Raw genomic sequence first — 14,862 nt, forward strand, 5'->3', positions numbered from 1 at the left:
AATTTGATCTCTGAATGCTACCATTCGGCAACAGCTTAGACGGAATTGATCCGTAATGACGAATATTCTCGACCCACTGACTACAAAGAGGGTGACCAAACTTTTGAAAGTGAATGGTAAAGGACCAAATTAGTTTGGTTAAAAGCGTGTTCAATTTTTCGTGGACAAAATTGAATGATAGAGTTGGTGAATTTGAGTGAAAAATCTTTTAAAATAGCCTGGAAAACCTATAGAATAGCTGGTTAGAAAAACTCATACGCTAATTAAGAACAATACATTATACACTTTAATCACATTTCTGTTCTGACGTGCGCGTATGCAATGCATTATACCAAGAAGGGTTGAAAGAGATAAGCATTTGTAATCGTCGCTTTTTGGGTCGTCTATAAACTTGCATCCAGGTTATCTTTGTGCATTGTAAAAGTTGTACTCCTTCTGGGACGATTTTAAAGAGGCTATGAGAAACACCAAAAATGATAAAACTATGTGATGCAGAACACAAATGCATTACATTTACGCGAATATTTCAATTCTCATTTGGGCTGTCAACAAGCTTCAGTTTCAATTTATGGAAAGATATCTTGAAAAAAAAAATCAAATGTTTTCATATAAATACCATCAACCATTAGAACACCAGGTGTCAATAGATATTTAAAACAATATGTCAGACTTGGCTTTCAATATTTTAAAGATCTGTTTATTGTCAAAAACTTTCTCTAATATTTAAATATACTTCCTTCTTCTTCAAATTGGACCTCAACAATAATATACGCATGCGTCAATAAAATAAAAATGCTAGGAATTAACACGATTATCAAGAAGGATTGAAGGCAGAAAGACCTTTGTAGCTGTCATTTCTTGGTTGTCAATGCAGCTTGCCTTTATTCGAATCGTACAAATTGTATTCATCCTGGGTTGGATTATAACTAGCGCTACAAGACACACCAGAAATGATAAAGTTGACCCATTCGTGATGGAACACAACTGCACTATAATTGCCAAGAATTATTATTTTGTTTTCAAAGTGCGTATGGGATATTATAAGGCTTCAGTTTCAATTAAGGGATTGACAGGATGGAACGTTGGTGTTATATAAACCACTTATTGGCATTTTAAAGCAAATTATAATAGTCACTGGAGAACATAAAAGTTGTTTTTATATTCAAAGACATTTTATGGATATCCATAATGTCAATGCTAACCACTTTAGTCAATACCTCCCTCATTTTTAATTGATTTAAAATATACCTGCAGCATCCTATCCTGCAGATTACAGAAATTTCATTCTTCCTATTTTGAACAAGCTGTTCTCATCATGCATAGGCGCCTATAGGCCTAACTGCAGTCCAGGGTTACCTGCATTATGGAAGCTTTCGATCAACGTGTCCGTCTGTATTCATTTTATCGTTACAACCTTTATTATCGCGCCGTACCAAATACTAGGAGCGTCCCAGAATGACCCGATCAAAGTTTTACAAAGCTTCCACTTACTGGACTCGTGGAGTCATTACAAAATATTACTAGAACAATTAACCTTTTTTTCATAAGTATCTTTGTTTCAAATGTCTAACTTTTTATTCACTCAATTCAAATCCACGGAATGATATGATTTGGCATGACTCTGCGATGCCAGTATGGTTATTTGCTTCCAGTATCCTATATTAAAAGACCCCACACGCTGTCTGCCTGTCTGTCTGTCTGTCTGTCTGTCTGTCTGTCTGTCGTGCTGTATGTGTGTAAAAGGTCTGTTAGCATACGGAAGAACAAAATGCGGTCATCCTAAACATGCAGGTCCTCAAAAGGTATCTGAAATAAAAACTGTCTTGGTGTTAAATAAATCAAAGAAGGTATTAATATCAATTACGTGTCAGGTTGTTTTTTTTTTAATAAAGTAGTCGTAATTCGAAAAAAAACCCCAAGATTTCCGACCAAAAATTTGGCCCCCACTTTTTTATCCCAAAATCCAAGAGGCAACGTGTACGCAAAAACTAATGCAAAGGTCATGATCAAGTGGTCAAAGGCAGTGCACATTGCGTTCTGGCGATGACGTCACGATGACGCCAAAACGCGATGTGCACTGCCTTTGACCAATTCATGACCTTTGCATTAGTTTTTGCGTACACGTTGCCCCTTGGAATTTTTCGCTGTGCAAAATATTTTTCTGGCTTAATATGCCTACAATTTATTCTCGATGTATCGTTGCTGGTTGCTGGTTGCTGGTTGCAGCAATATCAAAAGTGAAGAAATTAGTCTCCACAAGTTTCCCAAGGACGAGAAACTGTTGAAGATTTGGAACTCGAAAGTTCAACTCACATGGGCGAAATGGTATATATCTGCTCCGATTTCACTGTCCTCTGAAGTCACGGTTGACACGTAAAAACAAGTGATTTGTTTAATTTTGTGATTTTTTGGGCAAAATTCCCTCTAATGAAAACACTCCAATTTTGCTTTACGCAAAACATACGATTGATGATGAAAAAAAATGTACCAACATTGCTTCACCTGGGTTTTACCACGCCCATTTTCGATCAACATGCAAATTGAGGTCGAAGTAAACATTGGTATAAACGTTACGACTCCACCCAGCTAGCGTGTGCCGCGCGGCATCACGATAGTTTTTTAGTTGTCTTCTATTTTTTTACGATTTGGTTATAACTTGATACAAAGGGAAGGTTTAGGCCTACCTCAAAATTCTTTGCATCTGGAAATGTTTGGGCAATACAGCCGGTTAAGGAATCCAGGGATGAGATTGTCAATTTCAACAAAAAAAGTCTGAAAATTGGATGAAAGGTCTGAATGGCGCATTTCTTTCAATGCTGATGTTTTGATTTTTCTCTCTAAGTGCAAAAGCCTGATTTCAGACAAAAGTCTGAAAAATCCCATGCACAGAAAAAGACCAAAGGCCTGATTGAAGCAGTGAATTAAGATTGGCAGCTGACGTCAGAAACTTGGGGAAGATGTTTTGTTTTGAGGGTGGAGTGGTAAAATCTCCAACCAACCCCCTTGGATCCGCCCTTGTGCAGAATAAAGTCTATGGAGTATCCCCTTGCACAGCAATGGTCTATGATATGCAAGCAGATTTGTGATTAATTATGCAAAGCAAGACTGCGCCTTGACCTCGAGATGTTGACCATTAAGCGGGTACCTTCTATGGGTGTATAACTATGTTCCCCAACACCTTTGTTCCCCAAAACCCATGTTCCCCAATACCTATGTTCCCCAACCCTAACCCTAACCCTAAGGATTTTGGGGAACATAGGTATTGAGGAACATTGGTATTGGGGAACATCGGGTAGACCCCCTTCTATTGGGTCTTCAGCAACCCGTCGTATTACAAAAGCATGGCAGCCAAATAAACTAATCAACAGCCTCGTCCACATTTCTGATCGAAATGGTGTCACAATTTCTAAAGGCGACTCCCATTGGCTGGCGCGCGGCCGGGGTCGCATACAATTCGTATTGCTCACATACATCAGACAGTTACGGAGTTAGACAACGGGTGGCGTAATTTTTTTTCCTAGGAAATGTCATGAATAATTCAGTTTTTCCTTTGAATCATTGCAAGACTTAGGTTCTCGTTCTATTTTCCCCTTAATTTAAAATTATCTCACTGATAAATTTGGAGAAGAAAAATAGCTGATGAAAATGAGCAGCGACGACGTGGATTCGAACCAGGGATCTTTGTATCCATAGCTCATCTCGCTATCCACTAGGCTACTGTGTGGTAGCTCGACGACAACCGTTCTTTAAAATGCTTTAATGTATTGTAACTAGTTGAGTAACTAACAACAATGCTGTTGAAGTCATTGTCCGTTCTCATGGATAAGCATGAATTATTCATGACATTGCCCCTAACCCTCCTAGGAATAAAAGTTACGCCAACGGGTGATACTCGGACTACTACGAATGAAAGAGTATCGTAATAATGATGATGTTTAAATTTCGACACTTTTTTTCATTGATTGGTCATAATTCATTGTGTGTTCCTAATTTTAAATTACGGAGGACATTTTAAATGTTAATGTCATAATATTTATAAGAACTGCAATGGGAGACATTTTAATGTGGTTAGCAAACTGATTTATTTATTATTTATACACAAATCAATTTACAATTATTTGAAATTCAAATGTTCCCCAAATTTCCCACCAACTTAGGTGATGGATTTTCCGGGCTATGTCTGTAGCCAAGTAAAAGTACTTATTGCTGGTACATAAAATACAGGATGTTCCTAAAAGTGCTACTATGGCCTACATAAAATCGCAAAGTGTATGGGGGAAAAGGAGCATCTCCCAACTCGGAAAGTTCCCCTCCATTAATTCTGGAATGGGTCATTTTACAAGTTGGGCCCAGGTTGCTATGACTGATAAAAAAAAATACAAAGTGTACAAATGTATAAGGTAAAAGGAGCATCTCCCAACTCAGAATGTTCCCCCCTCCATTCTGAAATGGGCCATTTCGAAGTTGGGTCCAAGTTGCTTTGACTGACAGAAAAAAAAAATGCTGTGGAGTAATTAATCTGCATATTAACATTACTTGCTCAAATTGCTCAATAAATAAAACGGTAGTGTTCAAGAACTTTTTTAAAGCAAGCGCATACACTTAAAGAATCATTGGTGAATTACAAAAAAAATATCCAAACGTAAAATGTAAGGTGTTGTTTCTGCACATGATTGTATCCCAAACAATGAATAAAGTGTATAAAATATGCTGTAAAAAGTAACCATGACAATTAAATGAAATCCCAAATATTTGCATACCAAATTGGAAAAAATAAACAAAAACACAGAAACAGAAATAGGAAACTACAAAATTGCTTAGCCACACCAAAATTATCAACACTTGCAACAACTTGTTGCAACGAAGAGTGCCACCTATTGTCTGATGGTGTCCAATATTGTTTGCTTTGAACAGCGCCTCCAATAGTCGGGAAACTGCCAAGTTATTTGCATTGCTTATTACTTCTCATGAAACTGGCCATTTCTATGTTGTCTAGTGTGGAAATCTGGTTTGATTTAGGTTTACCATTTATAAAGCAAAGCACTTTTCATCTCTGGTAATCTTTTTGGAAATATCTTCTTCTTTTCTGCTAATTAGTGAACTCACACCTACTTTTGTCTTTTTTGACAATCCATGAACTACAATACAATTTTAAAACCACTTTACGATTACAAGTAGAACAAGAGTGGATGTAAACAAGAAAGTACTTTGTACCCTACACTGCATTGTGCGGCATTTTGAGGTAGAAAACAGTACACAGTATCCCATAATACAGCTCTATGTAGTTACAGGCATGACAGTTTTCTCTGATCTGCTGATTTCCACGTTTCTTACTTCTCATGAATGCCATTACAAATTGACAAACATTGCACTAAGTGTTGTGTGGGTTTTTTTCTAAATTCGGTTTTCTTCTAAATTCTTGGTTGCATGCCAGGTAGCTAACATCAGCTGCCACACTTTGAAAAGCCCAACAAGCACCAGAGTCGAATCAATGCTTTGTTTTACAGCCAGTAAGCTAAATCAAATGAAATAATTTTCATAAAATATAACCAGTGTTGTAGTCGAGTACTATTTTCTGAGTACCGAGTACTGCCGAGTACTTGGGTTGCCGAGTACGAGTATGAGTACTTGTACCTCCGAGTACAAGAACAGGTCTCCGAGTACGAGTACCTGTACTTCCGAGTCTGAGTACGAGTATGAGTACTCGCATTTCCGAATACGGCCATATGGTAAATGGTTCATTGTGCATAATTGGCCCAGGCCCAGTCAGACTGATATACAGACCCACTCACGTTCAGCTGTTCAATGTGTTTGTCCGGAGGTGCACAGAGGAAAATCAGGAATTTTTGATTTCCCCACAAGCCAATCAATCAATTCAAAGTGAAAGTATCGATAAAATAAGGCCATGGTAAGTGAAGCTATATGTGACCCGCTCCACAAAAATGAGTCTGTTGTGGCAAAACTGAAATTTTGAGTTAACTACATTAATAAACTGGGAATGAAATAAGCTTTCATTTGGTATATCATGGGCCTCTCTAGGACGTTTGGTTGCGCTGTTGTGCCTTTTTAAATTCTGTCAAGTTTTTGCAAAGCAAGAAATGTCTCAATGAAGAAAAAAGGGTTTAAAAATTACAAATACACTGTAACTAACCAAGAAAAGCACCAAAAATCATAAATTTGTTAGTCTTTTTCTTACAATATTTAAATTTCTGTGTAAGATATCTGAACTAAAACTATCAAACAACCAAAATAAAACAAAAACAAAAAATCCAAATTTTAAGCAAATTTTCACTGTTTCCATTTAAAAGTGGTAAAAGCTGGAATTCAAGCTATGCGACATCAGACTAATTTTTGCAGAGCGGGTCACATATACCATTTTTTCCTCGAGTACTGCTATTCGAGTACATGTACGAGTACCTTGATGATCGAGTACAATTTTGACATGTCGAGTACGAGTACTTTGCTGCCCGAGTACGAGTACCGTCATTTTGAGTACGAGTACTCGAGTACAAGTACTACAACACTGGATATAACACTCAAGTCATTGACAAAGTTATCTAAAGACACACCATGATAAAACATTTATCTTTTTACAACCTTTTGGGAACATCCTGTACAATATGTCTGCCAGCCAGCTATTGGTTTTTCCCATTTCCATTTCTGTATTAAACTTTGTGTCTATACAAAAAAAAGATGGCTACCTAGCAACGACCTTTGACCTCAACCTATCATGAGGCCGAAGCCAAAGCGGTATTGGCTCTTCCAGTGGTTGAGGACGGCACTGAGGAGGAACGTGAATGGCAGGGGCTGTAGTCTCTTCTCCATGACGGCAGCGACTGTCCAATTGGAGTCCAGCATGCCTGCAAGAAACATGAATAATTCATGAGCACTGACTCTTGATGTCCAATCTACAGTCACTATAAATTAATAATTTATAAATTCATAAGTATGTCAAACGGTTGTCCAATTACATACATGTACACGTACATGTACAGAAACTTGTCTGTCAAGACATCATGCCCGACAGAAATGAATAATTCATGAGCACAAAACTTGGATGCCCAGTCAGAAGGCAACGTCCCTATTTGAATATGTATGAATAGTTGAAACGCCTGTTCTCCAATAGTTGTGTGAGTATGTGCGTAAATGTTTTGTTTACGAATTTTCCAACTGGAAAAAGCTTTTCCAATAATCAGTTGATGATCGAATATTCGGATTAGTGAAACTCACATCATGTAACATTCGTTATTACTCCCATTCACGCCAAGGCTCAAAAGTCCCATTTGCCCATATGGGGAATGAGAAATACTATGAACAGTTGGGATCGATGCTTGTTCCATGGCGCTGTAATTGTGTGCAAATGCATGTTGGTGTGCACATTCAGCGTAATGTTCCAAAGAGTCAGCGCTACAGAGTTGGGTTCAAACATTTTTGCGAAGGGGTGGTTTGGAAGAGAGAAACACATTTTCCACCAATTTTGTTTTGAAATAACAGTATTTTGAGGTTACATGTACTGGTATATATGCTATTATTCGATGAAGCCAATTGGAGGATTTTTGCAGGATTGAAGCTACATACACATCCTAGCAAAAAGGCCTAGGGAGTTAGTTAAACTGTTGACTTTGTTCCTACATGATGAACATATGCTGAGGATAACAAATGACAAGGATCTATATGTCAGTGATATAAAACAAATATTCAGTGGCTTTAAATTGTGAAATGGGAGGAATATTAATGCTCGGTAAAATCTGGAAGTCCAGATTTTACCTTGCGATAATATTCCTCCCATTTCACTCTGAGCCACTCAATATTTGTATAGTATTTACCTTTGACTGTGACGTTAGCTTGGTTGATATCAACTTGATAACCAAACACTACTGCGCTCTCTTGAGCTCGGAAGTTGCTCTCGAATTCTACCCCGTACTGGACATCCTTGCCTTTGTGGTAGTACGCTGCGTGGCACGCTGTCATGCCCACAGTACCTGAGGCTATCCAGTTATCCGCTGTTAAAATGACAACAAATACGAAGCATAGAGATTGGGACACTGGATTTAGACATTAGAGGTGAGACTAGATTTAATTTTCTTCAATTCGGGCGATTCACAATGCAGTGCGCCACCAAGAGTATGCCATGGAGAGTCCATTTTTCAAGTTTACGGTCGACAAAATATGGCCAATTCGAATGAGTGTCAGTAGACACTTGAGCTTATTTGTTATAGAATGGGGCATAGCGTTCTGCCACCATACAAAAAACACCATATTGATAAAAAGAAAAGAAAAGGGCAAACAGATACTCGAATCATACGCTTACGAAACTATACTAACCGGAAAAACGAACAATTTCAAATGTCCCGCGCTGCGAATTTGTCGACCATCTCCCACAATGCACTGGGAAAAATGAACTCTCAATGGAAAACTCTTGGTGGCGCACTGCACTGTGAATCGCCCAAATTCACAATGTATTGATGCAAGGGAATTTGAAGTTCTGGCTGTACACAATTTTTATACTGCTGTACATATTATGTGTAATAAAAACAATTTGCTACCCTAAGTCAACACTAGTTTGCAAAACGGTATAGTTATTGGTTGGTTCTTCTCCTTAAAACTCCGCGTGGGAGTTTTAATAGGAGGCCAGAAATACCGGGGCAAATCCCTCCTCTTAGCGGTAAGTGTTACTGAGTTCTTTTACGTGCATTGCATTACACAACACACGGGACCTATGGCTTTACGTCCCATCGGAAGGACAAAGCAATAATAGTTAAGTGTCTTGCTTAAGGGCACAAGTATCCAAACCCGCGCTCGACCCCACGCCACTGTTGCCTCTGTGAAACACCAGAGCATGAGTCCGGGGCTCTTAACTGCTAGGCCATGACACTCCACATATGTATTGCAACAGGTTATTTGACCTACTTGAATATTTGCCCGCTAGTGAAAGAACGGCCGCCCGTTGCCCCTGCCCATAATGAAACAAGACCTCAGCGCCCAGCGCCAGTCTCTCGGTCAGACTCTGTAGATAGTGACCCACAATGATGCCCGAGTTATCCAGTGGGTTGATGTTAGCTGCTGTCAGGGTACCGGTGTACGTAGGCCCTTTGTATTCAAGCTCTCCCTGGTAGACGGCCCACTTGGTTTGCTGTGTCTGTCAAGTACAATTGCAAGAGTTAATATGATTAAATTCACAGTCCAATCGGATCAAAGCATTAAAGGGACACTGGGTCCTGGAACAGCCCAATTGGGCTATGAAATGCACTTTGAACGAGATGATGTTAATCGGAAAGAACATTTAAAAGTAGGATATAAACATCCACACAACTGGGCATTTTTGTGTTATTCCTGTATTATGCGTGTGAGAACGAATTTCGGGATCCACTTTTTGCGACCCCATAAATTCGAGCTGTTTGGATGCTACATGTAGTTTTGATTTCATTTGTAAAGTGTTTGCCTTTTGCGGACGTTGAAGAAACCAAAATTTTCGCGTTGGTGATTGGTCACCCCTGTTCACGAGACACACAACGTGTATATTGTACACTGAGAACAACACAAAAAACGTATTCGTACTCTGTCGTGTCTGATGCAAGCAACTGGGGATTTTTCCTTTTTTTCTCAGGAACGGTAAGACATTAGGTTGGTTTCCTTTCAACCAGATGTTGGAAAAAGGCTAAGTAAGCAATCCAAAACAACATTTTTCGGGGATTTCAGGACCCAGTGCCCCTTTAACCCTAACCCTCCAGGGTATGTTTGCTAGAACCCTGCCAAACGTAGCAACATGCAACACTTGACTAAGTGACAAGCTTGCCACATGCAGCAAGATCCATCAGGGGAAAAGTCTCAAGGCCACACTGCCTCAGAGTCCATGGTCACTGCAAGCAGCAGGATACAACTGCGGCATTGTTCAATGGGACTTAGCTCTCATTGTTTCAGAGCTGGCCATTAGTGCACTGGTGTTGGTAGCTGAATGCATCAAAGTGCACCAATTCTTTTCCAGTTTATAACGTTAAAACCTGGTCAGAGGTCACATTTTTAAATGCAAAGTAGATCAGCAGTGTAAACAAAAATGTAAAATGTTCTCAGAAAGTGACAGAAAGTCACCATCAAGTGCAATCCACAGCCAATTGTTTACCTGTACAACCAGTTTCCCTCGTAACCGATTGGCTAGCTGGTGGATGATTTGCGCGTTGAGGCTGCCACTGGTGTCGATGTCTCCTAGCATGACAGGGAAAGCCTGCAAAATATGACATTCAAATGTCAGTCAACCTCAAAATAGCATTCCAGTACTAGACAGTGTGTCAAAATTCAAAACACATGTCCTTTTTTAATGCTGTTTGGGAACACTGCATTTTCCCTGTGGGATCAAGCAATGTTCCCGTCCTAGGCCTTGCATCAAGTTCAAAGGCAAAACACTGATTTATAAGGAATTATCTTATACAAGTATTACCAAGAGTTGCAGTCAAGTCCAGCGCAAGTCAGAGGAGAAGTCAATCACATGTCCATCACGTGTTGGTCACAAGTCACTCACAAGTCAATCACATGTCCATCACATGTTGGTCACAAGTCACTCACAAGTCAATCACATGTCCATCACATGTTGGTCACAAGTCGATCAAATGTCAATCACATGTCCATCACAAGTCAATCTCATGTCCATCACAAGTCAATCACATGTCCGTCACAAGTCCATCACAAGTCAATCACAGGTCAATCACATGTTGGTCACAAGTCAATCACATGTCCATCACAAGTCAATCACATGTCCATCACAAGTCAATCACTGTCACATGTCCATCACAAGTCAATCACATGTCCGTCAAAAGTCAATCCCATGTCCATCACAAGTCAATCACAAGTCGGCTTCAAGTAAACACGGAATGAGCCAAGTGATTGCCTTTGTCAAAACTCACTGGAAAATGTTCTGACTTGACATCAAAAAAGGTGATTTGAAATTGACTTGTGAGGACTTAGATTTGTGACAAGACCCTACGAAAAGAATCTTGAAGAATGTTTTCACTTTAGTTTCCATACATGTAGGGGGGGGGGCCTATGCAGTATGAGAACATGTTCTGATTTTCATGATATCACTTGTTTTGACAGCTTTATGCTATGTAGATACTGCTGGATTAATTGACCCTAACCGCCCTGAATCCTTCAAAATCCTCTTTGCCAAAGTGGAGGAATTCGGAGGATTGAGGTTACATGGCAAAAGTGTGTTACTGATTTCGTAGGATGCACTTTGTTAACATCTTGGGCCGGACCTTGTGTTATTTTTGCTCAGCCATGCATAAATATAGGCCTGGATTATGCTTGAAATCCTCCGTTCTGCTCCAGGATGTCACTGGCCAAGCCTCAAACATATTGACAGTCACCAGCGGTCACCCCTCTACGGACCATATTCAAGAAATAATGGAGGAATTTGCAGGATTGAGGTTACATGTACTGGTATATATGCTATTATTCGATGAAGCCAATTGGAGGATTTTTGCAGGATTGAAGCTACATACACATCCTAGCAAAAAGGCCTAGGGAGTTAGTTAAACTGTTGACTTTGTTCCTACATGATGAACATATGCTGATTCCATTATGCAATGTGTGTACCAAGCCTATCTTTACAAAATCTACTTTGATTTGGATTTAGATTTTTTGTGGGGGGAGGGGGTCATACTTGATCAAACCTCTATTATTACCTCTGTGGGGCTGATTTGCTTTGTGCCGACGTACGTCGTTCCGAAGTGATACGAGGAGGGACTGAACGCACCGAGCGACAACGTGTGGCTGACCTGGAAGTGGTTGCTTAGTCCCTTGTTTACGACCAGCTTGCAGCCCTCAATGGGCTGGGGCATAATCTCTGGATACGAAAAGAATTTGAATAAAACAAGCGATAGAAATTAGGTTTAACAATTGTCAATTCATAAATGTCACTGCTGAAGACAAACAGTGACTAAGATATCGTCACCCACCCTTCCCCTAATTCAAACATAAAATCCATCATGGGTTTTGGTCACATTTTACCACACAACCATGGCAACCTCACAAGCAACATACACATATGTAAAGGCCTATCTGACAGTGATATTCAGGGTAAAAAGAACTGTCCTTTCAGTTTCAAGGAAAATGTATAAACTTGATTGTGTCATTCTTTCAAGTTATGCGGCTATCAAACGTATGTGCAATATTCTTTGCAAATGGTTGTTGGTGTAGGTAATTACATGTACTTAGTGGGGGAGGGGCCAGGGGAGGGGCCAAGGGAGGGACCAAGGAAGGGGCCAAGGTAGGAGTGGGGAGGGGGGGTGTGCTATCGCAAGCTCTGTAGTACGGCCAGACAGCCAATGCTCCCATAAACGCTAAACTCTGATGTAGCGATTTTGCTACCGATTTTCATCAAGATTATCTTCTCATCCAGGACAGACATTTTCAAAGTTAAGGTTCCTAGTCGTAGAGCAACTCATACCATTTCCAAAAAATGTTCTTTTATCTAAAAATCTTCATCCATCTGGCCAAAAGACGACTTTCAGTCATCATCTCCCACGAATATCGTCCCGAAAATGTTCCTCCATGCTATTTCAAAATGGCGGTCGCGTTGTAATGTATGCATTATGCGGGCGCACTTGGGCAAGATTATGAATATGCACTCAGTTCATGACGTTTGTCAGGCGCGCGGGGCAGCTGGCCTTACAAACATGAGGTCATGAACTGAACAGTGCAAATTCATAATCTTGATCAAGCGCGCCCACATATTAAATGCATACATTACAACGCGACCACCATTTTGAAATCGCATGGAGAAACATTTCGGGACGATATTCGTGGGAGATGATGACTGAAAGTCGTCTTTTGGCCAGATGGATGACGATTTTGGATAAAAGAATGTTTTTTTCGAAAAGGTATGAGTTACTCTACGACTAGGAACCTCAAATTTGGAAATTTTTGTCCTGGATGAGAAGATAATCACGATCAAAATCAGTAGCAAAATCGCTACATCAGAGTTTAGCATTTAGGGGAGAATTGGCTGTCTGGCTGTACTACACTACAGAGCTTGCGATAGTAGCCCTACTGTACAGCCAGATGCAGTCGGGCTAGTTAGCTGTAACCGCATGAGCAGACTGTCACGATTGTGGGCAGGTTCTTTGACTTTTGTTACTGTCAGTGTCATCATGGTAATGTCTATGATTCGCAGGCACAATTGCAGAATACCCCGCCACTCAATCTATCCACCTCGTAGCCGGCTACGAGGTCACGGTCGATTGACCTCAATAAACCTTCTCAGCGCTACTTTGTATGTACTATGCGTCATGCTCCACTGCACTCTCACTCCGTATCCGCGTAGCCGCCAACAGGGTAGTTGGTTTGGACTTAGAATTTTTTCAGCAACTCCCATTCATTTTGTGTTGCTTCGTTCTCAAATAATGGGCCCCCACTCAGTCTCCGCGTATATGGCGTAGCTGGCATGGAAGTTGAATTGTTTCTTTTCCAGTCATGCCAGTAGTGATTCCAACCGCGTAGCCAGAGATTTTAGGGGTGCATTTCCGAGTGGCGGGGTATTCTGCAATTACTCCGATTCGCACCAGTAGGCACTTTGAACTCCTTAATTATCTCCATGATTTATTTAACAAAACCAATCAACGGTGAGGGCCCTCTTCGCAGCATCATGCAGTGCTTAAAAACTAACATGACTAAATTGGAGGAACAAGTTGAATAATGATCATCATGATCATCTGGTATTTAACTCATAATTCAACTACAAACTGAACACTTTTAAAGTTTTAAGCAACTCTTCCCAAATAATAGACTGACAATTCACCTTTGACCTTCTTGAATAAATCTTCGAAACTTCCCGGATTCTGTATTCCACCCGCGGCGCCGTTCGTTGTCGCCGGCGGACTCCCCGGAACCAGTCCGGCCGCTGTGGCAGGAGGAGCCGGTGGCATGCCGGGGATCGGAGGACTGGGCATCGTCGGCGATGCTTCGGCGGCTAAGACATTCCCCATTTGTCAATTCTTGTGTGCGATTTTGCCAGTAAAAATATCTGGAAAGCAAATGCCGGTGAGGAGCAATCTGTCGTGTATACCACGCTGCTAGTCTGTTCTTCAGACTATTTTGTGAAATGCCGTTGCTTTAACATACAACACGTGAAGTCTGATTCGGGGACTAGACTTTTTCTGCGCCATTGTGGGTTGTAAGAAACGACCGACTTGATTGGACAACACTCATCACGATCATACGTGATCTATTTTACAGGAGTCGTGATTGGTCCGTTGCAAGATGTAGGTCATGTTGAAAGGTCACAATCGTAAAGTCCATGTGACGTGCAGTCCGCTTGAGCTCGGCATATGCATGTAGCGTAGCGAATGTCGGACACTTCGCCCCATTTCCACGTCGCCCCATGTCACTTCGCCCCTAACCACTTCGCCCCATCCCCACTTCGCCCCATCCCCACATCGCCCCATTCCCACTTCGCCCCATTCCCACTTCGCCCCATCCCCACTTCGCCCCATCCCCAATTCGCCCCATCCCCACTTCGCACCAGCCGTTACATGTAAAAAGTTTTTTAAAAATCTCATCTATTTTATTGGCTTAAAAACAATTCCAACAGATACACTAATTGCTAACCAACGGAAAGAATTAGCCCACCAAATGAACAAGGCAAATTATGGAGGACACCAATGTACATGAGGCCACCAAAAAAGCAAAATAGTACCCCACCTTGTCTGTAATACAATCCAAGCTCGAAGAAGAAAAAAAAGCCCCCCCCCCAAAAAAAAGCCGCGTGGCCGCGTCAATTCCGGAACTTTGGTCTGACCAGACACCGAATATTTTTGTTTTGGCCTAAAAGACCCGGCTATACCAACCCGTCTCCCACTTATCTGAGAA

The 14,862-nt window shown here is 40.8% G+C and overlaps 1 protein-coding gene across 1 annotated transcript; it reads right to left on the bottom strand.

Annotated features, from left to right (window-relative positions):
- Positions 1-6,558: 6,558 nt before the first annotated feature.
- On the bottom strand, positions 6,559-14,277 carry LOC119735574 (mitochondrial import receptor subunit TOM40 homolog). Its single transcript, XM_038209335.1, has 6 exons — positions 13,793-14,277; positions 11,679-11,839; positions 10,121-10,222; positions 8,911-9,139; positions 7,827-8,003; positions 6,559-6,860 (listed from the first exon to the last, which is right to left on the bottom strand). The coding sequence occupies exons 1-6, from the start codon at positions 13,977-13,979 to the stop codon at positions 6,721-6,723; spliced, it is 996 nt and encodes a 331-aa protein (XP_038065263.1). The 5' UTR covers positions 13,980-14,277; the 3' UTR covers positions 6,559-6,720.
- Positions 14,278-14,862: the final 585 nt, after the last annotated feature.

Source organism: Patiria miniata, unplaced genomic scaffold (genome assembly GCF_015706575.1).
Source record: "Patiria miniata isolate m_02_andy unplaced genomic scaffold, ASM1570657v1 HiC_scaffold_29, whole genome shotgun sequence".
Classification (NCBI taxonomy): Eukaryota; Metazoa; Echinodermata; class Asteroidea; order Valvatida; family Asterinidae; genus Patiria; species Patiria miniata.

Bases quoted from the DNA above. Each gene is read 5' to 3' on its own strand.
- LOC119735574 (XM_038209335.1), bottom strand. From the start codon at position 13,979: ATGGGGAATGTCTTAGCCGCCGAAGCATCGCCGACGATGCCCAGTCCT. The intron at 10,223-11,678 runs GTAATAATAGAG...CATATTTTGCAG, and splicing joins AGCAAATCAGCCCCACAGAG to GCTTTCCCTGTCATGCTAGG. The intron at 8,004-8,910 runs GTAGGTCAAATA...TCATTTTAACAG, and splicing joins ACTAGCGGGCAAATATTCAA to CGGATAACTGGATAGCCTCA.